A 26,281-nucleotide genomic window follows, 5' to 3' on the forward strand; every position below is an offset into this window, starting at 1 on the left:
TCCCAGCTCCCTGGATAGGACAAGGAGGAAGTTCTCATTTCTCCTTGTCCCAGTGAAGCAGCTCTCCTTTGGGGCTCACCTGGGCACCCCTTTCTTCGTCCAGCTCCACAGTCATTAACGCTGATGTCCCCTTCTCGCTCACGGTCGAGTGCCGGCCTTGCCAGAAGAAGTAGACACACTTCTCTTTGCCAGCCACTCTCATGGGATGCTCCCCCTTCTGCCGACTTCCCACTGCAAACAGACAGAACGGTAGAGCGTGAGGTGAGTGACTGACAAGCCAGAGGAAGGGCAAATCAACAGCTTACATCTCCAGAGTCTGAGAGGACCAGCAGCAAAGAGAACACTCTGGGGCTTGGTCAGAGGAGAAATCATTCACACTCAGAAGGAATATAAGTCATCCCACAGGAGGAGGAAAACCGCCTTTCTTCCTGCTAACTGACATAGAGCCTCCAAACTGGAGAAGAGTGATCTGAAGGGCCCTCTTGACGCCCTAAGAAAGCCACCTATCATCCTTGGAGGAAGGCTGCGGACCACTCCAAGTGTGTGACAGGAAAATGGTGACAGAGAGCAGACCCAAGGCCTCAGAAAGACACACGCTCATTTTCCACATTCTGCCCCTCTCTGGGAGAAGATGAGCTGGTAGTGAAGAGATATAGACGACAACAGCTGGATCAGCGTCCAGCACAAAGGAAAAAATTTAGACTGTTAAAGAGATTCTAGTGAACAAAGAAAACAGACATTTCCAAGTTCTGTCAGAAATGGAACAGATAAATTGCTGACATATCACTTTCAGAAAATAATCTGGGATTTAAATAATATCTGTCACCAGGGCTGTAGCCTGGATTAAGTTTTTTATCCTTACCGTCTGGCACCTCGTAGCCACTCAACGAACATTAACCGAGAGCATAAAGCAGATTTAACTGCTGGCTCTCAACAGCAGTCATGCAAAGTTAATTGGTCAAATGGTCATTTCAGACAGCACTTTGGACCTGAAAATCTCTAACTTTAGGAAAATATTTAACTATAGATTTCCCTCATTCATTTGTTCAAAAAATATTTCCTGAGTACCTACTATGTGCTGGAGACTCGAGCATACTAGGGCTACAATGAACAAGACAGACGAGGTCCCTGTGTCAATTCCAGTCAGGGGAGATAAATAATAAGCAAGATTTCAGGTGGTGATGAGTGCTGTGAGGATGTGACACATGGTAGGGTAGGTTGCCAAGGGCCTTTTTGAGCCAATAGCTCCGAAGTGGGTGACTGCTGAACTGAGGCCTGAAATGACAATAATCTGGAGGCAGAACCTTCTAGGTGGAGGGCCAGGAGAGATTTTTGACTCAAATGCCTGGGTGGTCCCAGTAAGTGAGAAATCAACACAGGGAGAAGAGAGGTGGGTGTAACACCCACACACATTAAAAACTCCTTAAGCCAACTTTGGATTATCTGGTTCCATATTAAGTCAATTTTTCTCAGCCCCAATCCGATTTACAAAATAACAGCTATATTGAAGTTTGAAGGTACGAAGAAGAAGAAGAAAGAAAAAAAAAAAATTATTTTAAGTGAAAAAAAATTTTTTTTTTTTTAAGAAGTCAGAGGAAACCCTGGTGGCATAGTGGTTAAGTGCTACGGCTGCTAACCAAAGGGTTGGCAGTTCAAATCCACCAGGCGCTCCTTGGGAACTCTGTGGGGCAGTTCTACTCTGTCCTATAGGGTTGTTATGAGTCAGAATCGACTCGACGGCACTGGGTTTGGTTTTTTTTAAGAAGTCAGAGGCTATATTTATTAATTTATTGGTCCTCTATTCAGCAAAGTACTGTATAAAACAGTGTTCATAAATGATTACAATAATTTCTTAAAGCACTTGGTATAAGTACTTTAAGTGATAGGTACTGTGGACCTGGTCTGAACAAGTTTACATATTTTTAAGTGGGCAGAATGAAATATAAACCCACAATGAATAGATTATAAATACCCCTAATTAATTCAGAAGCCATTCAATTGAAATTTCTGCTAATTTAGATAGGAACAAAAGTTTGTCTTTGATTAGCAATCCCATCCTTCAAAGTAGTGAAAATTAGGAGGATCAATTAGATTACCGGGGAAAGATATGCTTAAAATAGACCAGGGCAGTTTATATATTCTTAAAACTTGCAAGCACTCAAATACATCATGTAACTATACATTCATGCATAAATAACCTTTACATTCTAACCTAAAATAGGGAGTTGCATATCCCTAAAGTAGAGTTTCATTTCTTTAAAAAAATGCTTCATAAGACAGACTTTTTACTAATTTTCCTTACAAATTTCCTCAACATACCAAATTCAGTCTTATGTACAAATTTTATTTTATTTTTTGAAGATGAGATCTTTTTTTTTAATGTACTTTAGATGAAGGTTTACAGAACAAACTAGCTTCTCATCAAGCAGTTAGTACACATATTGTTTTATGACATTGGTTAACAACCACATGACATGTCAACACTCTCCCTTCTTGAGCTTGGGTTCCCTATTGCCAGCTTTCTCGTCCCCTCCTGCCTTCTACTCCTTGCCCCTGGGATGGTGTGCCCCTTTAGTCTTGTTTTGTTTTATGGGCCTATCTTTGGCTGAAGGGTGAACCTCAGGAGTGACTTAATTACTGAGTTTAAAGGGTGTCCTGGGGCAATATTCTTGGAGTTTCTCCAGTCTCTTGTCAGGTCAGTAAGTCTGGTCTTTTTCTGTGAGTTAGAATTTTGTTCTACATTTTTCTCCTGCTCTCTCCGGGACCCTCTATTGTGATCCCTGTCAGAGCAGTCAGTGGTGGTAGCCGGGTACCATCTAGTTGTACTGGACTCAGTCTGGTGGAGGCCATGGTAGTTAGTTGTGGTCCATTAGTCCTTTGGACTAATCTTTCCTTTATGTGTTTAGTTTTCTTCATTCTCCCTTGCTCCCAAAGAGCTGAGATCAGTGGAGTATCTTAGATGGCCACACACAGGCTTTTAAGACCCCAGACGCTACTCATCAAAGTAGAATGTAGAATATTTTCTTTAAAAGCTATGTTACGCCAATTGAGCTAGATGTTCCCCAAGACTATGGTCCCCACAGCCTTCAGCCCAGCAATTTGGTCCCTCAGGGAGTTTGGACGTCTCTGTGGAGCTTCCATGACCTTGCCTTGTACAAGTTGTGCTGGTTTCTCCAGTATTGTGTACTGTCTTACCCTTCACCAAAGCTACCACTTACCTATTGTCTATTTAGTATTTTTCCATCCCCATTCCTCCTGTCCCTCATAACCATCAAAGATTATTCCTTTTTATGTGTAAACCTTTTCGTGAGTTTTAATATAGTAGTGGTCTCATACAATTTCTGTCCTTTTGTGATTGACTTATTTCACTCAGCGTAATGCCCTCCAGATTCATCCATGTCATGTCTCCCAGATTCATCATTGTTCTTTAACACTGAGTAGTGCTCCATTGTGTATGTACCATAGTTTATTCATCTGTTGATGGGCATCTAGGTTGTTTCCATCTTTTTGCCATTGTGAACAATGCTGCAATGAACATGGGCATGCATATGTCTATTTGAGCGATGACTTTTATTTCTCTAGGATATATTCCTAGGAGTGGGATTGCGGGATCATATTGTATTTCTGTCTAAGGAAGTGCCGTATTGTTTTTCAAAATGGTTGTATCATTTTGCATTCCTACCACAATGCACAAGAGTTCCAATTTCCCAGCAGCCTCTCCAACATTTGTTATTTTCTGCTTTTTTTTTTTTGATTCCTGTCAGTAATGCTGGTGTGAGATGGTATGTCATTGTGATTTTGATTCGCATTTCTCTAGTGGCTAGTGATCATGAGCATTTCCTCATGTGTCTGTTGGCTGCTTTAATGTCTTCTTTCGTGAAATGTCTGCTAATATCCTTTGCTCATTTTTTAACTGGATTGTCTTTTTGTTGTAGAGGTGTTGAATTTTCCTGGAGATTTTAGAGATTAGACCTTTGTCGGATTTGTCAAAGCTAACTTTTTTTCCCCCAGTCTGTAGCTTCTCTTTTTTACTGTTTTGGGGAAGTCTTTTGATGAGCATAAGTGTTTAATTTTTAGAAGATCCCAGTTATCTAGCTTATATTCAGGAGTTTGTGTGTTGTTAGTTATGGTTGTATCCTGTTAATGCTGTTTATTAGGGCCTCTAGCATTGATCCTATTTTTTTCTTCTATGATTTATAGAGCTTTTGGCTTTATATTTAGATCTTTGGTATATTTTGAATTAGTTTGCGTATATGGTGTGAGGTATGGGTCCTATTTCATTTTTATGCCAATAGACATCCAGTTTTGCCAGCACCATTTGTTAAAAAGACCGTCTTTTCCCCATTTAATGGACACTGGGCCCTTGTCAAAGAGCAGGTGACCGTAGGTGGATGGATTTACATCTGGGTTCTCAAGTCTGTTCCATTGGTCAAAGGATCTGTCATTGTACCAGTGCCAGCTGTTCTGAATACCATAGCTGTATAGTATGTTCTGAGGTCAGGGAGTGTGAGTCCTCCTACTTTATTCTTCTTCGTCAATAGTGCTTTACTTGTCTGGGGCTTATGCCCTTTCCATATAAAGTTAATGATTAGTTTTTCCCTCTCTTTAGAGAATGTTGTTGGTATCTGGATTGGGATTGCATTGTATTTGTAAATTGCTTTGGACAGAATTGTCATTTTCACAATGTTGAGTCTACCTATCCATGAGCATGGTATGTTTTTCCATTTATATAGGTCTCTTTTGGTTTCTTGCAGTAGTGTTTTGTAGTTTCCTTTTTATAGGTCTTTTACATTCCTGGTTAGATTTATTCCTAAGTATTTTATTTTTTGGGGGGCTAATTTTTTTTTTTTTTTTTAATAAAAATGGTATTGTTTTCCTGATCTCCTTTTCATCATTTTCTTTATTGGTGTATAGGAATTCGACTGATTTTTCTATGTTTATCCTGTATCCTTCTGCTCGGCTGAATCTATTAGTTCCAGTAGTTTTCTTGTGGTGTCTTTTGGGTTTTCTATGTATAGTATATCATCTGCAAATAGGGACATTTTACTTCTTTATTAGCAATTTGGATGCCCTTTATTTCTTTCTCTTGCCTTACTGCTCTAGCTAGGACTTCCAGCACACTGTTAAATATGAGTGGTGATAAAGGGCATCCTTGTCTTGTTCCTGTTCTCAAGGGAGATGCTTTCATCCTCTCTCCATTAAGAATGATGTTGGCTGTTGGTGTTATATGGATGCCCTTTAATATGTTGCGGAATTTCCCTTCCACACTTATATTATTAAGAGTTTTTTTAATCAGGAATGGTTGTTGGACTTTGTCAAATGCCTTCTGTGTCAACTGAGATGATCCTGTGATTCTTTTATTTATGTGGCGGATTACGTTGATCGATTTTCTAATGCTGAACCATCCCTGCATACCTGGTATGAATTCTACGTGGTTGTGGTGTATTGTTTTTTTGATACAATGCTGAATTCTATTGGCTAGAATTTTTTTTTAATAATTTTTATTGAGCTTTAAGTGAACGTTTACAAATCAAGTCAGTCTGCCACATATGAGCTTATATACACCTTACTCCATACTCCCACTTACTCTCCCCCTAATGAGTCAGCCCGCTCCCTCCTTCCAGTCTCTCCTTTCGTGACAATTTTGCCAGTTTCTAACCCTCTCTACCATCCTATCTCCCCTCCAGACAGGAGATGCCAACACAGTCTCAAGTGTCCACCTTATACAAGTAGCTCACTCTTCATCAGCATCTCTCTCCAACCCATTGTCCAGTCCCTTCCATGTCTGATGAGTTGTCTTCTGGAATGGTTCCTGTCCTGGGCCAACAGAAGGTTTGGGGACCATGACCGCTGGGATTCCTCTAGTCTCAGTCAGACCTTTAAGTCTGGTCTTTTTATGAGAATTTGGGGTCTGCATCCCACTGTTCCCCTGCTCCCTCAGGGGTTCTCTGTTGTGCTCCCTGTCAGGGCAGTCATCGGTTGTGGCTGGGCACCATCTAGTTCTTCTGGTCTCAGGATGATGTAAGTCTCTAGTTCATGTGGCCCTTTCTGTCTCTTGGGCTCATAGTTATCGTGTGACCTTGGTGTTCTTCATTCTCCTTTGATCCAGGTGGGTTGAGACCAATTGATGCATCTTAGATGGCCGCTTGTTAGCATTTAAGACCCCAGACGCCACATTTCAAAGTGGGATGCAAAATGTTTTCATAATAGAATTATTTTGCCAATTGACTTAGAAGTCCCCTTAAGCCATAGTCTCCAAACCCCCGCCCTTGCTCCGCTGACCTTTGAAGCATTCAGTTTATCCCGGAAACTTCTTTGCTTTTGGTGCAGTCCAGTTGAGCTGACCTTCCCTGTATTGAGTATTGTCCTTCCCTTCACCTAAAGTAGTTCTTATCTATTAACTAATCAGTAAATAACCCTCTCCCACCCTCCCTCCCTCGCCCCCTCGCATCCACAAAAGTATGTGTTCTTCTCAGTTTATACTATTTCTCAAGATCTTATAATAGTGGTCTTACACAATATTTGTCCTTTTGTATTGGCTAGAATTTTGTTGAGAATTTTTGCATCTATATTCATGAAAGATATTGGTCTATAATTTTCTTTTTTGTGGTGCCTTTGCCCGGTTTTGGTCACAGCTATGCTGGCTTCATAGAATGAATTTGGAGGTATTGCTTCCTTTTCTATGTTCTGAAATAGTTTGAGTAGTACTGGTATAAGCTCTTCTCTGAATGTTTGGTAGAATTCTCCAGTGAAGCCATCTGGATCAGGTTTTTTTTTTGGGGGGGGGGGAGATTTTACTCTTTTTTTTTTTTTTTTTTAACCTTTTCAATTTCTTCTCTTGTTATGGGTCTGTTCAGATTTTCAACATTGTTTTGTGTTAGTTTAGGTAGGTACTGTGTTTCTAGAAATATGTCAATTTCCTCTAGGTTTTCAAATTTGTTGAAGTATAGTTTTTCATAATACTGTGTTATGATCCTTTTTATTTCAGGTGGATCTGTTGTAATGTCCCCCATTTCGTTTCTTATTTGGGTTATTTGTGTCCTCTCCTGTTTTTCTTTTGTCAATTTGGCCAGTAGTTTGTTGATTTTGTTGATTCTTTCAAAGAACCAACTTTTGGTTTTGTTGATTCTTTCTATTTCATTTATTTCTGGTCTGATCTTTATTATTTCTTTTTTTCTGGTGGCTGTGGGATTCTTTTGCTGCTCTTTATTTAAGTTATATAGCTAATGTTTTGATTTTGTCCCCTTCTTTTTTGATGTGTGCATCTGTTGCTATAAATTCACCTCTGAGGACTGCCTTTTCTGTGTCCCCAAGGTTTGGTATGATGTGTTTTCATTCCCATTTGAGAATGAAATTTTTTGATTCCATCTCTGATTTCTTCTATTGCCCATTGTTTCTTAAGCAAGGTGTTATTCAGTTTCCATGTAATTGATTTTTTCCCTTGCTCTTCCTGTTGTTAATTTCTACCTGAAGGTGTTGTGATCAGAGAATATACTTTGTATTATCTCGGTGTTTTGGATTTTGTTGAGGGTTGCTCTATGGCCTAAGATGTAGTCTATTCTGGAAAATGTTCCACGTGTGTTGGAAAAGAATGTACACTTTGCAGCTGTTGGGTGGAGTGTTCTATATGTGTCTATGAGGTCGAGTTAGCTGATTGTGCTTTTTAGATCTTCTTTGTAGATGTTCTGTCTTTTACTGAGAGTGATGTGTTGACGTCTCCTACTATGACTGTGGAACTGTCAATTTCTCTTTTCATTGCTGTTAGTTTTATGTATTTTGGAGCCCTGTCGTTGGATGTGTAGATATTTATTATGGTTACATCTTCATGACGGATTATCCCTTTAATTATTATATAGTGCCATTCTTTCTCTTTTATGGTGGATTTTGTTTTAATGTTTACCTGAGTTTTTTTATTGCCACTCCTGTTCTTTTTTGGTAGCTGTTTGCTTGCTGTGTTTTTTCGATCCTTTGATTTTTAATAAATTTATGCCTTTATTTCTAATGTGTGTCTCTTGTAGACAGCATATTAATGGATCCTGCTTTTTATCCATTCTGTCACACTGTCTCTTTATGGGTACATTTAGGCCATTTATGTTCAGTGTAATTATTAATAGGTGTGAGTTTATTGCTTTCATTGTGTAGTGTTTTTTTTTTTTTTTTTGTGGTGCAGGCATTTTCTTTGTTTCTGTTAGTCTCCTGTGCTGAATTCCCTTTGTTTGTGGATTTTTTTTTCATTTTTCTTTTGTTTTTACTGAGACTTCATGTGTTTCTTCTTTGCTTTGATGAGTAGGTTTGTTAACTTTCTTTGTGGTTACCTTGAAATTTACCCTTATCTTCCGGGGTTTGAACCAGTCTATTATTACTTGGTATCGTCTTGGTTTCCTCTCCATTACAAAGTTCTATAGCTACACTGTTTATTACCTCCTTTATTGTTCTGAACAGTCCTTGAGAGTTCATTTCCTAGGTTGGTATCTGGCTGGTGTGATCATGCGTCCTAGATTCAGGCTTTTGTCTGATGTTGTTTGTTCTCAAACTGAAGAACTCCCTTTAATAATTCTTGTAAGTTTGATTTGGTTTTTACATACTCCCTTAATTTCTGTTTGTCTGGAGATGTCCTAATTTCACCATCATATTTGAATGAGGGTTTTGCAGGATATATTATTCTTGGTTGGCAATTTTCTTTTTTCAAGGTTTTATATATGTCAATCCACTGCCTTCTTGCCTGCATGGTTTTTGCCGAGTAACCACAGCTTAGTCTTATTGTTTCCCCTCTGTATGTGACTTTTCATTTTTTTGAGCTGCCCCCAGGATTCTTTCTTTGTCTTTGGTTTCAGCAAGTGTGATTACAACATGCCTTGGTGATTTTCTTCTGGGGTCAATCTTATATGAGGTTCATTCACCTTCTTGGATGGACAGCTTTTCATCTTTCATATCAGGGAAGTTTTCTGTCAGCAACTCTTCAGTGATCCTCTCTGTGTTTTCTGTTTTCTCCCCTTGTTCTGGAACTCCAGTCACTCACAAAGTTTTGCTTTTGATTGTATCCCACATAATTCTCAGGGTTTCTTCATTTTTCTTTGTTCCTATTTCTGATTTTTCCTTAAACAAAATTGTATCCAAGTGTGTCTCTTCAATCTCACTGATCCTTCTTCCATTGTTTCAAACCTGCCCCTCAGACTTTCTGTGACACTGCCAATTTCTGAAATCTTGTTGCTTATCTTTTAGATTCCTAATTGTTGTTTTTATATGATTTCTAGTGAATTTATTTTGAGATTTTGTTCCCGTATTATTTTCCTGGGAATTCTTCCATTTTTTTGTCTGCCTTTTCCATCAATTTGTGTATCTTTTCCTTATATTTTTGTCTGCTTTTTGCTTCAACTCTTAGATACCTCTGAATATTAGAAATCTGAATTCCCTATTAGGTAGATCTAGTGCCTTTTCTTCTCCTGGAAAGTCATCTGGGGTTTTATTTGGGATGCTTACTGGAACCATTATGACCTGTTTTTTTTTAAATATGTCTGGATACTGTCTGCTGTCTTCAGGACATTCAGTAGTTATTTTCTTTGATTATTGATTATAGATTTGTTCATTTCTTCCTGGTTTTTTGTTTTATTTGGTTATGTCTGAGCAGGCGGGCTGTGCGTTTTTTGTTGTTTACTAATCTGTGGGCATAATACTTTTCACCTCCTTGTCCCATGGCCTGGGCTAGTTGCTCAGCTGTGGTGCAGCAGGGGAGGTCCAGCTGAAGGGGAGGGGCTGGGATGGGTTGTTTGTGGCATGTTTTGGGGCTGACAATGTGGGCTGGGGGTCAGTGCAGGGCAGTTTTGGTAGGCTGTGCCTGTGCTGCTCGGGTGTGTGATATGCAGCACGTGGTGCAGGTGGGCAGGAAAGAGGGGGCAGGTTGTGATGTGCGGAGTTAAGATGGATATGGAAAGGAAGAGAGAGAGAAGAGAGGAGAGAGAAAGGGGAGTCAAAAAAATCAAAAGAAAACACAAAAAAAGTGCTGAGGGAGCTTGCTGTTGGAGTAGAGAGAGGAGAAACTGAGAAATGGAGAAAAACAAAAAGGAAAAAATAAAAAGGGAAAAAAAGTAAAAAAAAAAAAAAGAATTGCCCCCAGGGATCCCACTGGTGACTGGGGAAGTGGCTCCCAGGCCTTGGGGTACAGCCTGTCTACAAGGGGTAGGTTGGCACACAGTGCCAGGTATTCAGGAGACAGGAAAGGAAGGAAAGCAGAGAGAGATAGAAACTGAGAAATGAAGAAAAAGCAAAAAAGGCAAAGAGAAAAGAAAAAAAAATGCCCCGAAGATCCCACCAGTGTGGCTATGCAGACCAGGGAAGTGGCTCCCAAGCTGTGCAGTACAGCCTGGCTAGAAGGATCTCCCAAGCCATGAAAGGAAAAAGAAATAAACAAAATAAAATAAAACCAGGCCCCACGGATCCTGCCAGTGTGGCAGCACAGACCAGGGAAACAGCTTCCCAGCTGAGCAGCGCTTCACAGCCTGTCAAGAAGCAAAGATGGTGTATGGAGCCGGGTGTTCAAGAGAAAGGAGGGGGAAAAGGTGAGAGGCAGGGAGGAAACTAAAAGAAGTGGAAAAAAGCAACACCAGCAACAAAGAAATGGCACTGAAGGAGCTGGTGAGTGTGGGTGGGATGAATCCAAGCAGCACGGAGCCAGTGCCTCCCACTGGCTGAACAACCACAGCCAGCTAGGAAGCAGTGGAGTTCAAGCAAGGGGAAGAAGGATGAGGGGTGAGAAAGCATGTATCGCTGGTTACCAGGTGCTCTGTCTCCTGCTGGGAGCTCTGTGAAGCTCCTTTCCCCTACTCCCTGTCCGCTGATCCCTGATAGGAGTCCAAGATGGTGGATCCATGCTGCGTTAGCTGGTAGGGGACATCCGCTTGTATCTCTCCTTGCTCTCTGTTCTCTGTCAGTTTCTTACTCCATTCAGTGCTTGGCTGAGTTCTTTATCTCTCCATTTGACGCTTAGGGTTCCAGGAATTACGTCTGTCTCTGTTTTACTTAGTGTTTCAGGTCTTTGCTGTGGAGGGACGGTATGGTGCCACATTGGCTCTGCCTCACTCACAAATTTATTTTTAATTCATTTATTTATTTTTAATTTTAGCCAAGTGAGGATCAAGTTTTTATTGGTAAGGACGCTTGGAGTATAATCTTTCTAGCCTTGATCAATCAGATGCCTAATTTAACGTGTAGGTACATCATGCCACTGAAATACTTTCAAGAGTAAGTTTGCTACCAATACTTCTCAGTATAGGAACAATAGAAAACTGAGGTACGAAGAACTGCTCATGGTCAAGCGCTCTTGCACCAAAACTTAATGTACTGACCACCTGCCTATACAAATCCCGCCTGTATCAGCACTTCACGAGGCCTGACCCAGTGTTATGCTTTACCATGATCGGCTTTTTTCCAACTGTTCAGGATCATGACGATGGGTGCCTACAGCACCTGAGGTGGTCAGTGAGCTAGAACACCTACTCGCATGGCTTCGCTCCTCTAGCCCACCCTTCTTTGGGCTCTATTGTTCACTTCCCACAGACTTTGCTGTGTGCCTGGCAGGCTGGCCAGCACCCACCATGCTAAGATTTACTGCCTCTTCAGCTGCCGTTTTCTGCTGACCCTGTCCCAGGAGTGGGTCTAGAGTTCTGCATTCGGTCCTGTCTGCAGGTGCTGTTCTTGTGGGGATGAGCAATGGGGGGCTGGATTGTGGTTGTTAGGTGCTGCTGATTCTGACTCACAGAGACCCTATATGACAGAATAGAACTGCCCCCATAGGGTTTTCTAGGCTGTTCACCAGGAGCAGTTCACCAGGTCTTTCTCCCGAGGAGCCACTGCATGGGTTCGAACTGCCAATCTTGCAGTTAATAACTGAGTGCTTAACTGTTACTCCAGCTTGGGGCTGGATTAGGAGTCTCCGGTGGGCCAGTGCTTCTGTGATAGCTATGGAATGATGGCCTGTGCTTTTCTGCTCTCGAGGGACATCTGGAATCTGAATGCTCCCTGCTCGAATTTAATTCTCCACATCTGGACTTTTTCACAGTTGTAACTTTGTTCATAAAGATAACACTGTATCTGGCTGTGATACACACATTTGAGAAGAAATACAGAAAGCATTTGCCTGGGTCATGTCACTGTTTCTTAGGGTCTTCAAGTAAATAGTTTATGAAGGTCTTGGCAATTAAAAAAAAAAAAATTGCGTTAATGTAATTCTATGTAGTCATTCATTTTCTATTATTTCTTTCCCACAATTAACAGTGAAGGTCAGAAAATCACTAAATTTCAAACTGCAATAGCTCCTTTATAAAACATGCAGCTCCTTTCTGTAATCAAAGATTAGAAACTGTCTAGAAACAGTCTAGAACCATTCTTTAAAGTTCCCACTTCCTCAACTCCAAAAGTTTAGATTCCCCTCACTAAATTTCCTATTATTGTTTTCATCGCCAATCACAGATTGTTTTGGCTTGCCAACTCTGCACCAGATCACAGATCTTAAATCTATTCTAGTGACTATTTTGGGAATTGCTATTACTTTGTGATAGATCCGTGACTTCATCTCCAAGGTAAGCATAATACTTGCGCTGTTGCTGCTGAGAATGGCATTGGTGAATATTTCCTGTAGCTGCCTGTGAATGTGGGCCAGGTACCTGCATTTTACATGCTGGTGAGATGAGTATCATAGTCCTTATTTTCCACATGAGAAAACCGAAACTCAGACAGGTTAAACAGCTTTACTCAACCTGTGCAGGGGATGAGTGGAGCCCAGGCCAGATGGCTCCAGGGCCTGTGGCCCCCCTTATGTGAGAGAAAGGGGCTTTTCCGATGGCTTTCGAAAAATCAAGTAGATGAGCAATGCCCTGTAACTGGACAAACTCAAGTTACCCACCAGGGTGCTAGTCTGATACCCCACTACTCCCTAGGAAGAAAGGCCCTGAGCTGAGGCCAGGCTCTGCCCAGACCCTGGCAGATCCTGCTCCTGCTCAGTGGCCCTTTAAGAAGCCCCAGAGGTTACTACTCTGGTGGCATGACCTTCAGTTGGGCCTTCTGCAGGTTCAGCCTGGTAACTGGGCGTGGTCCTTTCTTCCTTGTAACCAACCTCCTAGCATTCCCCATGTCCTGTTCCCGGGCCCGCACTGACTCCCTGCCTGTAGGCAGAATTCATAGTGGTTAAGCCTTGGTGGCACAGTGGTTAAGTGCTGGGCTACTAACTAAAAGGCTGGCTGTATGAGCCCACCAGTCACTCCTTGGAAACCCTATGGGGAAGTTCTACTCTGTTCTATAGGGTTGCTATGAGTTGGAATCGACTCAACAGCAGTGGGTTTTTGTTTAGGTTAATAACAAACTTGGGTTTTGAAAAGAGGCAGGACTGGATTTGGGAGTTTCCAGCTGTGCTCTCTACCAGCTGTGTGATGTCAGACTGGTCACCTCACCTCACTTTCCCTTTCCTCACCTGAGAAACTGGCTCAACTACAGAAGGCTTCTCACAGAGCTGTTGTGAGGCCCTCAGTCAGGGCGGCAGGTAGAGCCATTGGCACTGTGCCTGGTGGGAGAGCAGACTTCCAGACCCTGCAGCCATCCTCCTACCCATAGAACCCCCTGCTGCCCTGCTGCCACACCCAGGGATACTCCCTCCATTTGCTGCCCAGCTCTGGGGTTGCTGGGCTTCTTCCCCTGCTGGTCACCCAGGCTGAGCGGAGTCTAGCTCTCATCACACGGTGTGATGCATGGCCATCTTTTACTGTACTTGCCTCATTGTCCTTGGAAGCCAGGGTCTGAAATACTTGTTTAGCCCCTACAAGCTCCTGCACAGAGTGGGTCCTCAGTACATCTAGGGTGATTAATAGACTTGTGTTTTTTTTTTGATAAATCTAGAGAGAAAACAAATCGGGTCTTTAACTCTGGTGGCACAGTGGTTAAGAGCTATGGCTGTTAACCAAAATGTCAGCAGTTTGAATCCACCAGGTGCTCCTTGGAAACTCTACAGGGCAGTTCTGCTCTGTCCTATAGGGTCGCTATGAGTCAGAATTGACTCGACAGCAGTGGGTTTGGTTTTTTTCAGTTTTTGTTAGCAAACAACTGCATGTGTCTCTGGTAGCCTCTGGAGGCAGCCACAGCTAGATGACAAAACACCTAGACCAAAGATTCTGACTTGTGGCGACTCCATGTGTCCGAGTAGAACTGCTGCATAGGGCTTCTTTGTGACGTAAACCTTCTCCTGAAAGGGTAGAAATGAGGGAAATTGTGGATAACTGCTATTTGGCAAGGGAGAGGGACTGAATCCAAAGTTTACCACCCCTCCTTTCCCTTCATTGCCTCCAGTGCAGAAAGCACACACTTGAGTGTTTCTGTGATAAAGAGTGTTTCTTCGGTGGGAACCATGAAGAGTTTTGACTATACATTTATTACACCAGAGCCACAAAACACTGCTAGTGCTCTCGGCCTCAGAGGAAATAGCTTCTTTTATTTTTAATAAATCTTTTTGAGTGTGTGTTTACCATAATGAGTTTCTTACCTAGAGTTTTACTTTGTCATTTGGTTTGGGTTTTAAATCATCCAGATAGGGTTTCTTTAAGACCCTAAATTAAGCAGCATATAGCAAAGGAGTGGTAAATATCACTGGAGGCGAATCACCACTTTCACAGAAAACCTCTGGGGACAGAAGAGGGGGCAGGAGCAGGGCAGCAGAGAAATCTCAACCTACAAGTTTAGCTTTGACGAGAAAACATCACAAGTGTTAGCAAGGTGAGGTTGTTAGGGATTCTACTTTGCTTCTTTAAGTCCATGAGAGTTGGTAAGTGGTTCTCAAAAATAAATGACTTTATTGCTGCATTGTTCCCATCCAGCTGCTGGTAAAACACAGCAGCCAAAAGAAAAAAAAAAAAGAACACCCAGTTGCCTGGAGTAGACTCTGACTCATGGTAACCCCATGTGTGTCAGAGTAGAACTGTCCTCTATGGGGCTTTCAATGGCTGTTTTTTGGAGTAAAACGCCTTTCTTCTGAAGTACCTCTGGGTGGACTTGAACCTCCAACCTTTTGGTTAGGAGCCCAGAGTGTTAGCTGTTTGCACTACCCAGCGACACCAACACACAGCAGGCCCAGAATGTTCTGCTCTCACAGTAGTGCGATGCCCCACTGTGGAGTGGGCTGGGCCTCTGCCAGCGTGAAGAGAACAGAAGTGTTCACTGACCTGCGGTGCTCACCATGTACTTCCACTTGACCACATAGGCGTCCCCCTCGTGGAACTGCCCAATGCTCTGTCTGGGGAGCCTGCTGTAGTCAAACTCCAGGATGTGCCACACGTCCACTGAGACACTGGTGATCTCAAACTGCCGCCGGTCATCCCCTTCCACCAGGCCATAGCCACGGCCCACGTTCACCCCGTCCAGGACACTGCCGGTGGCTGTCTGGGGCACTGGCACCATCCGCGTCACATCATACGACTTGACCTCGGCCCGAGGATCTTCCTACCAGGGAACATGAAAATGTTTGTTCAGCTGCATCTCTTTCTAGTTCAGTTTCTAGTGCAGTTTCTTGTCACATTCAACACTGTTTCAATGTCAGTGGGCCAGTGTAAAAGTACTGTGTTCGGACCCTGTCTCAGGGTATCTAACTGCGTCAGGGGAAAGACCTGGGAAGGCCTGAATACTCATCCTCAAACCAGCGAATGGGGCACCTATAGACCTGGTCCATTCCTGGCAGAGGCAGAATGAACAGGGTGATTGTTGCCTCCTAGAGTTAGAATATAACTGGAAGCCAATTTGCTGTTCTACTAGCATACCCAGGGGGAAGCTTTAAGCTTCAAGGCCCCTGTCGCTGGGACCCAAAGAAAGCTCCAAATACACAAGACAGTCACGAGGAATATACCTTCTGCTGGCCAAGTTCACTGGCGTTCTTCTCACTCGCTCTCTTCAGTTCCGTCCAATCAAGAAATTTTTCTTTGAACAGAATCGTCTCATTGTGTTCTGTAAGTCTCCCAAATATTGCCCAGTCAGGCCGCCCTTGTCCTTTTCTGCAGCGGGGTGGGGAGTGGACGACAAAAGAACCAAGATTGAGTCACACCAAAACAAAGGAGAGGAATTTAAAACAAACTCATGTGGCTATTAGGGAAAAAAAAAATTTAAAATATTTAAGTGGTTGATAGAATGAATGGTTTATTTTTACTTGTTTCCCCAAATAAGTGACATTTTATTATTTTAGCCTGAAGCCTTGTGAGAACTTATATCCATGGAGTTTTTGTGCCCGAATTCAATGTGAACGTCAGGCCTGAATTCTTCTTGCATTCTAGCAAATTCTTGTATTTGGGATTCCCTGGGACTGGCACTTGGAAACCCTGGTGGCATAGTGGTTAAGTGCTATGCTGCTAACCAAAATGGCAGCAGTTGGAATCTACCAGGTGCTTCTTGGAAACCCTGTGGGGCAGTTCTACTCTGTCCTTTAGGGTTGCTTTGAGTCAGAATTGACTCAACGGCAATGGGTTTGATTTTTTTGGTTTGGGACTGGCATACTAGACCGGGACCTCAGCAGAGGCAGAGGCCATGTATCTTATCAGGCTATATTATACTGCCCATAGTGGATGACAATGTTTGGTGCTCATGAAGCTTCTGTTAAACTAGTTAACAGACGTAAGGAAGATGTAGCTCACCCTGAATTCTCCTTTAAGTCATGTTACAATAATGTTCTCCAAGTACTGAGATTCTCATATGCTACTAAAATGAACTTATTTTCACGTATTGCACAGTGAATTTTAAGATATTTATTTCCAGGCCACTGGGTACAAGAGCAGGCATGGGTAGCATGTGACACAGGACAGGACACAGGACAGCACACAGCCCAGCTGAGGTCTGTACTGTCTCAGCATTTCAGAATCTGAAAGCATGCCTGGAACAGAGAATTTAAACAAAGGAAGAGCTGAGAAAACCCGTGTTATAGAGGGTACAGCCCTGAGAATCACATACAGGCATTTCTCATCCTTCGAGAATGGAGGCCAGGACAGTATATATACCCATCAGGGCAACTAATAGCACCTACTGTGTGTGCCTGCTCTGACCCATGCTTTATACTTCCTGTTTGTTCTGGACGTACAGTTTCTGACCACAGGGAAGGCACATCAAGGGGGCTGCCTGTTTCAGCAGAAACTGAAAGGACAGAGCATAGATACTAATGGCCTGTGCTCCAGCAAGACTTAAGGAACAGTCTGTGGTCTTTATCAGAAAATATCTGAAGGGTTGTCTTTTATATGAATTCTGCTATGCAGACCTGCCAACTGTAAAAAGAGTACTTGGCTTCAGCTTTAGAAATTTATCTTCCATGTTTTGAAGCCAAGTGAACAAGTGAGACAGCAAGTTGCAGTGTGAAGGGCCCAAGGCCGGGAGCAGGAGGCAGGGAGCTTCTCCACTTCCATCATGGACTTCTATATTTGAACTGGACTACGTCAGCGCACCTTAGTGGTTTCAGCCTCCTCGTTTGTTAAGAAGGATGCCAAATGCTCAATCTTAGTTGCACCTTAAAATCTCTGGGGCTTTTAAAACATACTGACAATCCAAGATACAACAATTGGTCTCTAACTGCCTGGAGCAGTAGAGGAAGAAGGAGACCCAGGAACTGGACTGCAGGTCTAGTTGCCTCCATGATCTACTGCCTCTTTAGCCATGAGGCCATAAGAACTGGATGGTGCCTGGCTACCATTTATAAACATTTTGATCAAGAACTCAACACATGTATCCTGATCAAAAGGGGAGTAATGTGGAACAGATTTCAAATTTCTTAGAGAACCCAGACTTACTAGACCCACTAAGGCTGGAGGAACACCCCAATCTCTTGCTCGTAGAAAATTTTTGAACCTTAAACTGAAACAATCTCCTAAAGTCATCTTGAAACTAAACAGTAGTTTAGCTGAATTAGTAAAGAATGTTCACCTTGAACACTGAGCTCTTCTACTGAATTATCTATATCAGATCAAATTGACAATGGTAACTCTAAAGCATAGATGAGTAGTTTATGGGACAATGAGTCAATGGTGATGAACTAATATGGGGAGACATACCCAAGAATGGTGACACAACATGAAGAATGTAACCAATGTCATTGACTTGAGCATGTAGAAGTTGTTGAATGGATTATGATCTGCTGTGTATATTTTCACCAAAACAGAAAAACAAAGCAACAACAAAGAACACATATTGGCACACAAGCCCCACACCACACAAACTGAAAGCAAATCTCTGGAGCTCACTCCGGCATATGCTTTTTTTAAAAAGACTCCTTAGGTGATTTCGATCTTACATGTGTTGAGAGCCAGTGGGTTAGGTGTTTACCAACCCATTGCCATCAAGTCAGTTCTGACTCATAGCAACCCTATAGGACAAAGTAGAACTGCTCCATAGGGTTTCCAAGGAACACCTGGTGGATTCAAACTGCTGACCTTTTGGTTAGCAGCCAAACGCATAACCACTGTGCCACCAGGGCACTGAGACGTTTACCAGGGGGTTAGAAAGATTTACTTTCTGGTCTCTGATTATGTCGCTATTAAACATAAATTGTCCATTGTATACATTTATGCCTCAGCATTATTTTGTTCTTTTTCCATACCAAATAAAATATTCTCCTTAGCCTTAACTTCAGTCCGTAAAACACCGGTTGCTATGGTACTAATTTTGTTATGTTAAATGTGCATTTGTTAAAAAAGGATTTTTAAACTTTTCACCTACATTCACATAATTTTTAATTGTTTCTATACAGATAATTAATTGATAATAAAATAAATAATTGAATTTTAAAACAGGAAATTAGGTAAGAAAGTTAAAACTTGTACAGGGTTCTGGGCTGTGAAGGGCCTTGCTGGAGGGGTGGTTAAGTGCTCGGCTGCTAATTGAAAGGTCAGTGGTTTGAACCCACCAGCTGCTCTGCAGGAGAAAGATGTGACAGTCTGCTTCCATTAGGATTACAGCCTTGAAAACCCTATGGGACAGTTCTACTCTACCCTACAGGGTCGCTATGAGTCGGAATCAGTGGATACATCTATATCTAACCTATTATGTTTAAAGGCATTTTTCTCCCTGGTAGTTAAAAACAACAATACATACTTCCTTTGCATGTAAAATTAATTTTTCTCATGACTATATTTCTTAAATTTTGTGTACATTCTGTTGATTTGCCAAAATGGCTTTCAAAAGTCCTGTATACTATAGGAAGTCATTAAAATCACAATCATTATTTCAATACTATATGACGACAAAGAAAAGAAAAAAGGCATAAACATCATTTACTACCCAGTAAATTGGAAATCCTGGAATTCAAGGGCTCTGTTCCTAAGGAATGAAATTAGAAGGAAACTTGTTGCTTTTGCACCTTCAGATCAATGGGAAGTTTTTCAGATTAGCATGTGATTTGTTTAAACAATTGCGATTCATCTGCCACAGAGCATCCGGAAAGTTGCAGGTGGAAACAATTTGTTCACTTTAAGAAATTAAGTATAACACAAACCCTTCCAGAAAACTACAACATCCATATTACTTTGTTAAAAGCTAAAGAAATGTTCTTATATGTGAATATTCATGCTACCCCAAAAACAAACCCACTGCTGTTGAGTCAATTCCTACTCATAGCGACCCTATAGCAACTCTATAGGGCAGAGTAGAACTGCACCATAGAATTTCCAAGGAGCGCCTGGTGGATTCGAACTGCCGGCCTCTTGGTTAGCAGCCATAGTACTTAACCACTACGCCACCAGGGTTTCCGAATATTCATACTACGTTGTATATAATCATTTCTTATGAAAGTTAAAATCTATACAAAGCAATAGTAAATAACTACAGTAAGAACTGAGGCAGATGAAAGGATTCTGCTCACTCTACCTGTAACTCTACAGCATCATCAACACACCTGGGAATAAGTGGATTGCATTCTCCAGGATCCAATGGATTGATGTCACAGTTCTCATAGTCAAAGGTTCCATTCCATAAGTGCTTTGCCAGCTGAAATGCAATTTTTCGTTGTGCTAAGGTGACTTCTTTTCCATGCCACACGTAAACTTCACTGCCAAAATCAAACACCAATACCTGGGAAAATGGCACAAAAGCATTTGTTGGGGTCAAAGATGGGCTCAGAGTTGAATCAGGGTCTCTAATGAGAGAGTCAAACAGGTAGTGGTATATACCCTAGTGGAACTATCAGTATAAACCCAAAATGGTCACAAGAGCTGACCAGCTGGCACAGCCCTACCAAGCCAGCTTTTTCCCCCATGGATGTGATCTTCTCACGGTTGTTCTACACGCCCAAGTTAATGTTCCCTCCTCTGAACTCTCAAAAACCACTTAGAATTTTTGATTCATAAGAGTTAAGTACATCTTCCTTCCTTCTTCCCTGCCTTCCTCCCTCCCTCCTTTTCTGCATCCCCTCCTCACTTGATTGCTGTTGTTTTCGTTAGGTGCTGTTGAGTTGGTTCCAACTTATAGTGACCCCACTGACAGAGCAGAGCTGCCCCATAGGGTTTGTTTAAGCTGTAATCTTTATGGAAGCAGATCACCAGGTCCTTCTCCTGTGGAGTGGCTTTGGGTTAGCAGCTGAGCACTTAGCCCTTGAGCCACCAGGGCTCTTTTCTCCCTTGTTAATCCTTCTTCATTTGTTTGTTCGTTCACTCAACTAATATATACAGGCCAGTTCACACAGGCCAGTCTTCTCTCGTGCATAGAATTCCAAATCCTTAAGGGCAGATACCATACTTTACTCATGTACAGTAGGGACTTACTCAGTGTATGCTGAATGAGTACATGCATGTAATGCTATTTCTTATTTCCATGTCTTCAGTTTGTTTCACTCTTTCTTCCTTCAAGAATTTCTCCCTTCATTTTCAGTAATCCAAATTCTACTTAGCACCAAGGCCTGGATCAGTTTCACTTTTTCTTTAAAGATATCCCTGGTTATTTCTTTTTCTTTAACACTCCCCCCTTTAAAGGTCCACATTATGCTGAACCTGTATCACACAACCTAGTTCTAGTTTATATTCTAATACCCTTCTAGCCAACTAAATTTGAGGTCCTTTTGTGTCTTCCACTTTTTTTCTCAGCACTTAGAATACTTATTGGTACTAGAAATGTATGTATTTCAGCAGCCCTACAGGAGGAAAACTCAGGGAATCTACTTCCATAAAGATCACAGCCTAGAAAACTCTATGGGGCAGCTCTGCTCTGTCATGTGGGGTCGTTTGAGTCAAAAATCTACTTGATGCCACCCAACAACAACAAATAAATATTTATTGATATGAGAGGACAAAACAGCACATTACTGTAATTTGTAATCATAAATTATATATACATGTATCTCTTATTCCTTAAACTTAAGGACTGAAAAATATTTTATTTAATGTTTATACAAAAATCAAATGTAATTTAGGCAAAATGTAAATATTACCTAGCCCTAGCTCTTGATTTTTGATTATAAAAAAAAAAAAAAAATATTGTAATAGCAAAGAAAATTCACCCATGATCTGTGCATCCTCTGAACAATATTCTGAATTTTATTTTAGTATTTGAGATGGTAGTAATGGTTTGAAATCACAAATAAATATCTTCTCAAAGCTGCAACTAAGCTAGCTAATCCTGGCTAACCTTTATTAGGCACTTGCTATTTATCTTACTGGGCAGGTCCTGTGCAAAGTGTGAAGTGTGCTTTCTTGCTGATGGGCACGCTGCCTCACTGTACCTCTCTTGGTTGCAGAAGGGAGCACTTGGGGATCTTCCCCCAGTAGTCATCATCCGGTACAAGTTTGTCATCCATCAAACGGTAAATGCAGTTTGTTTCTATTATGGCTGTTTCATACAGTTCGTCTTCTTTGGGGTCTCCAGCAGCTTTGGGATAAGGACAAAAGGAGAGTATGAATACTGAAAAGTAGCTGGTTTAGAGGAATGAGCTAGGGTAGAAGAAAGAATATTCAAGTCTTGTCATCCTCTGACATACAGTAAACTCTTACATTGGTAATTGGTTTGGCCGCCCAGGAGTTTCCAGAAGTCTTTGGCTGCATGGGTGTGTGTATTAATTCCTTCTTCGATAGTTTGGATATAAGTAGCTCTACAACCGAGTTCCCTCTTCGTCTGAATTAAAGTTGCAAGTTCTGAGGCCTAAGGGAGGAAGATAATTACCTGGGTGGAAGAGCCATGGCTAAACACAGTGGCCCATGTGGAAGTCAGAAGGGAAACAGCATGTCTCAAAAGAAAACCTGGTGACCACAGGGCTGGAGAACACTGGTTGTTGGGTATTTTCAAAGTTAAGAAAAATATAACTGAAGAGCCAAGGGTCATCAGTTCTTTAGAGCAATAGGCCTCAATCTTAAATATTCAACAGATCACTTGTGAAGCTTTTAAAAAATACCCATTCTCTGGGCTGCCCCCCTTGAGACCCTCATGTAATACGTCTGTGGCAGAACTTCATACTGTTAACAGTTTTGAAGTGATGAGCCAGCTCCTTTATTTTTTCACCAAGGGGGTAAGAATAAACCCAGGACTTAAAAACTGGAGGTGTAAATCATAATCTTTCCAGAACATCCCACTTAAGCACCCAATGAAACGTCCGAAAGATATCCAGGGAAACAAACACGACCAGTCCCTTCTTGCTCGAATGAAACATTTGAAATTCGAGAAGTTTTGTAACAATCTGACGAAGAGTAGGACATTCGATAGGAATATAAAGGAGATGCTTAATTAAAGTATTTTTAGGATACCAACCTTTGCCTTTTCTATGACATTTGCGAACTCTCCTACCCACAGGAAGCAATAATGGGGAGATAAAAGAAGGAAGCAGTCCCCACTGTTCAGGGATGAAGCTCGCGGCTCAACCAGTCTCGTCTGCACGTGTCTTCTTCCTGAACATGAGGCAGAGAGTCACTGTCTTCCCAGGAAACAGAACTAGTACAGGAAGCATCCCACAATTAAATCATTCCTGCTATGAACGCTTTCAATTCTAAAGAGTCTGCTAATGTTAGCTCTTGTGAACCCTGGTGGCATGGATGGGGATTTAAAATGGGCAACTTGAGGGCATTATTGATTCTTTCCCTTGCTAATGCTTTTTCCTCAATGCCACCATTCCTCTTAGGACCATTACACCAAAAAACCAAACCTGTTGCCACCGAGTTGATTCTGACTCATGGTGACCCTACAGACAGAGTAGAACTGCCCCATAGCATTCCAAGGAGCGGCTGGTGGATTCTAACTGCTCATCTTTTAGTTAGCAGCCGAGCTCTTAATCACTGCACCACCAGAGCTCCCTTACAACCATTACTAGGGAGTGTCTTTTTACAACATGTGTATGGGTTAATTAAGGCTCCTTTCTCCAGGACAGTTGGCAAATATGCTCCTTTTCTGCCAATCCCAGTCTCCCCACTCAGCCACCTCCTACACTTAATACCATCTGTTGGCCGTGCTGCAGACACGTCAGAGCCGGTGGCAGGGCTGCAAGAGAGGGTGTGACTTCTATAGAATCTTGTTCTTCAGTAATATTCACAAAAGCCATAGGGGAATCAGCTAGGAGGGAAGCACTGCCACGTACTGCTTTCAATAATCCATAAAACCTGCTGCCATCGACTCCATTCTAACTCATAGTGACCCTCTAGGACAGAGTAGAACTGCCCTACAGGGTTTCCAAAGCTGTAATCTTTATGGAAGCAGACTGCCACATCTTTCTCCTGCACAGCGGGGCTGATGGGTTCGAACCCTGACCTTTCTGTTAGCAGTCGAACACTTAACCACTACCCCACCAGGGCTCTTTCTACTTTCAATACTGGCTCCTAAATGATTTGTTGCTTCAGATCTTTCCAGAGTTACATTGGGTTCGAACACGGGAACGGAGATTGGTTATTTGAGCTATAGGTTAGTAGCTACAGGTTATATTATTGGTTATAGGGAAGTCTTTTCAATAAACTACAAATGACAGTGGTTATGCAGAAAGACACCCAGAATGCTTAGAGGCGGTGATGTTTTGCCCATCCTTCTCTTGTTGGCTAATCTCTTGATGGCTAATCTGCAGGGGTTGCCTCTAGGGGGCAGCATACGTCTCTCCTCAGAGCCCAGAGCTCTGGGTGGTCTGTGAGTTTTCCTTACTATTGACAAAAAGCGTATTGGGGTGGGATCCGGGTCTACTTTATTCACCCTTGTTTTCCCTGACCCCCTCCAGGAATGTGCGTCCCTCCCTCTGGCCTGCACTGATTCTTGTGTATCTCACTGCGTGAGGTCAGTAATGGCCTCAGGCTCTCCAATATGACCACTAGGAGGTATCTGGTGACTACATGACCGGGTCACGGCCTGGAGCATGGGAGCAGGCTGAAGCAGCAGCAAAAACCGAGATGCTGGAGTAGGAGACATCTGGGCTCAAACCAAGCTCAGCCGCTGAACAGCTGCTGTGACCTCAGGTCCATCACTAAGCTCTCCAAGGCTTCCTACCCCATGGGATTTTGTGATGCTTCATGAGAGGAGGTAGACAGCGCTTAGCACACAGTAGGTTCTCGAAGAAGCTTTCCCCTTACGAGAAGTAAAGGGAGCAGCCAGGACGCCTGGTATCCCCGACGGGAGCCCCTGGCCGATGCGGAATTCCTCCACGCTGCTCTTAGATACCTTTGATCTGCAACAGCATCAGCTTCTTGTAGGGCACCGCGCTATTGTTGGAATTCTGTTCCGTCAGGTGGACGCTCCGCAGGCTGACGTTGCTGAAGTTCTCTTTGCTGGCTAAACCTGCCAGCGTGACTTCTGAGAAGTTGGAATTGGAGGACACTGGGCAGGGTGTGTAAAGAAACACAAAGCAGGGAGAAGCAAGATGCTCAGGTGAGGTGAATGTTTACCGTCAGAAAGTGCTCATCACTGACTATCTTTTTTCTTCTACAGTTCAGCCCGAGGAGGGGCACATACTCCAGTTTGATAAACTATGCAGTTCAAAAGTTACCGACTGTACTAAGAATTAAACGTCATATTGAAGGTTATAAACTGCTTCTTGACAAGCCTCACACCTCACGGTACAGAAACAAGGACTGAGTGACAGGATGTACCAGCTACAAAGCATAAACGCAGGAGCTGAACTTATTTGTTGCAATGCCCCTGACAGCTGCCATAACCATTCCTGACAGCTTGTACATGTTGGGATGCATTTTGAGGAAGACTGTTGGATGTCATTCACCAAAAGTCTTTATATGTAACAGTACAGGCTCTTTATATGGGATGGTTAAGTTCCAGTCTTCTCTGGAGGCAAAGTGATCTCTTGAGGTCCTTTGCTTTCAGACTTAATATTGTAATAACAAGATGTTGGATTTTTAGTGTAGACCACCAAATATATTCAGTTACCACAAACCAACCCTCTGAATCACCAAAAATGGGAGACAGAGGAAAAGCCTGTAATATTGGTGCCAATAAACCTTTATTTCTCCAACTTAGGATTTAACAGAATGCATATGCTGGAGAAAAATTCAGAAAATTATTTCATAGGGATTAGGTTCTAACACTGATGAAGTACAACACTCTTTGAAAATTTAAATGGTATAAGCAGTTTTGAAATACACTTAGTAGACCAGTTAGTAACATAACTCCACCTAAATATTTATAAGAAAAGCTTTAGCAAATAGGTTCATGAGTACTACTGTTGTTGTTGTTAACTCCCATTGAGTCGACCCCAGCTCATGGTGACCCCATGCACAATAGAGAGAAATGCTGCCAGGTCCTGCGTCATCCCCATGATCGGTTGAGGATCGAACCATTGTGAGCCACAGGGTTTACATCAGCTGATTTTCAGAAGCAGATTGCCAGGCCTTCGTTCCTGGTCCGTCTTAGTCTAGGAGCTCCTCTAAAACCTCTTCAGCATCACAGCAATACACAGGCCTCCACTGACAGGTGGGCGGTGTCTGCACGTGAGGAGCACTGGTGGGGAATTGAACCTGGCTTTCCTGCATGGAAGGTGAGAATTCTACCACTGAACCACAACTACCCTCCATGAGTACTATAACAAAAAACCAAACCAAACCCAACCCGTTGCTGTTGAGTCGATTCTGACTCATAGCAACCCTATACGACAGAACAGAGCTGCCCCACAGGGTTTCCAAGGAGCACCTGGTAGATGTGAACTGCCAACCTTTTGGTTAGCAGCCATAGCACTTAACCACTATGCCACCAGGGTTTCCATAGGAAGATAAAAACTAGAGCCAGCATATTCAAAATATCAAGACTATTGATGTCATTACCTCCACCAAGAAACCCACTATTTCAGGACTCCGGAGCCCCAAAGAATTGGGCAGACAAA

The 26,281-nt window shown here is 42.4% G+C and overlaps 1 protein-coding gene across 7 annotated transcripts in view; it reads right to left on the bottom strand.

Annotated features, from left to right (window-relative positions):
• SVIL (supervillin) overlaps positions 1-26,281 on the bottom strand; it is a 199,435-nt gene that overhangs the window by 16,945 nt on the left and 156,209 nt on the right. For all 7 annotated transcript variants that reach the window (XM_049881717.1, XM_049881720.1, XM_049881714.1 and 4 more), the window contains 8 exons: positions 24,613-24,768; positions 22,732-22,868; positions 21,981-22,128; positions 21,713-21,858; positions 19,895-20,070; positions 15,878-16,022; positions 15,201-15,477; positions 80-231 (listed from right to left, as the gene is read on the bottom strand). In XM_049881717.1, coding sequence (XP_049737674.1) covers positions 80-231; positions 15,201-15,477; positions 15,878-16,022; positions 19,895-20,070; positions 21,713-21,858; positions 21,981-22,128; positions 22,732-22,868; positions 24,613-24,768 — 1,337 coding nt within the window. The remainder of the gene's footprint in view (positions 1-79; positions 232-15,200; positions 15,478-15,877; positions 16,023-19,894; positions 20,071-21,712; positions 21,859-21,980; positions 22,129-22,731; positions 22,869-24,612; positions 24,769-26,281) is intronic.

This window comes from Elephas maximus, chromosome 4, assembly GCF_024166365.1.
Source record: "Elephas maximus indicus isolate mEleMax1 chromosome 4, mEleMax1 primary haplotype, whole genome shotgun sequence".
NCBI lineage: Eukaryota > Metazoa > Chordata > Mammalia > Proboscidea > Elephantidae > Elephas > Elephas maximus.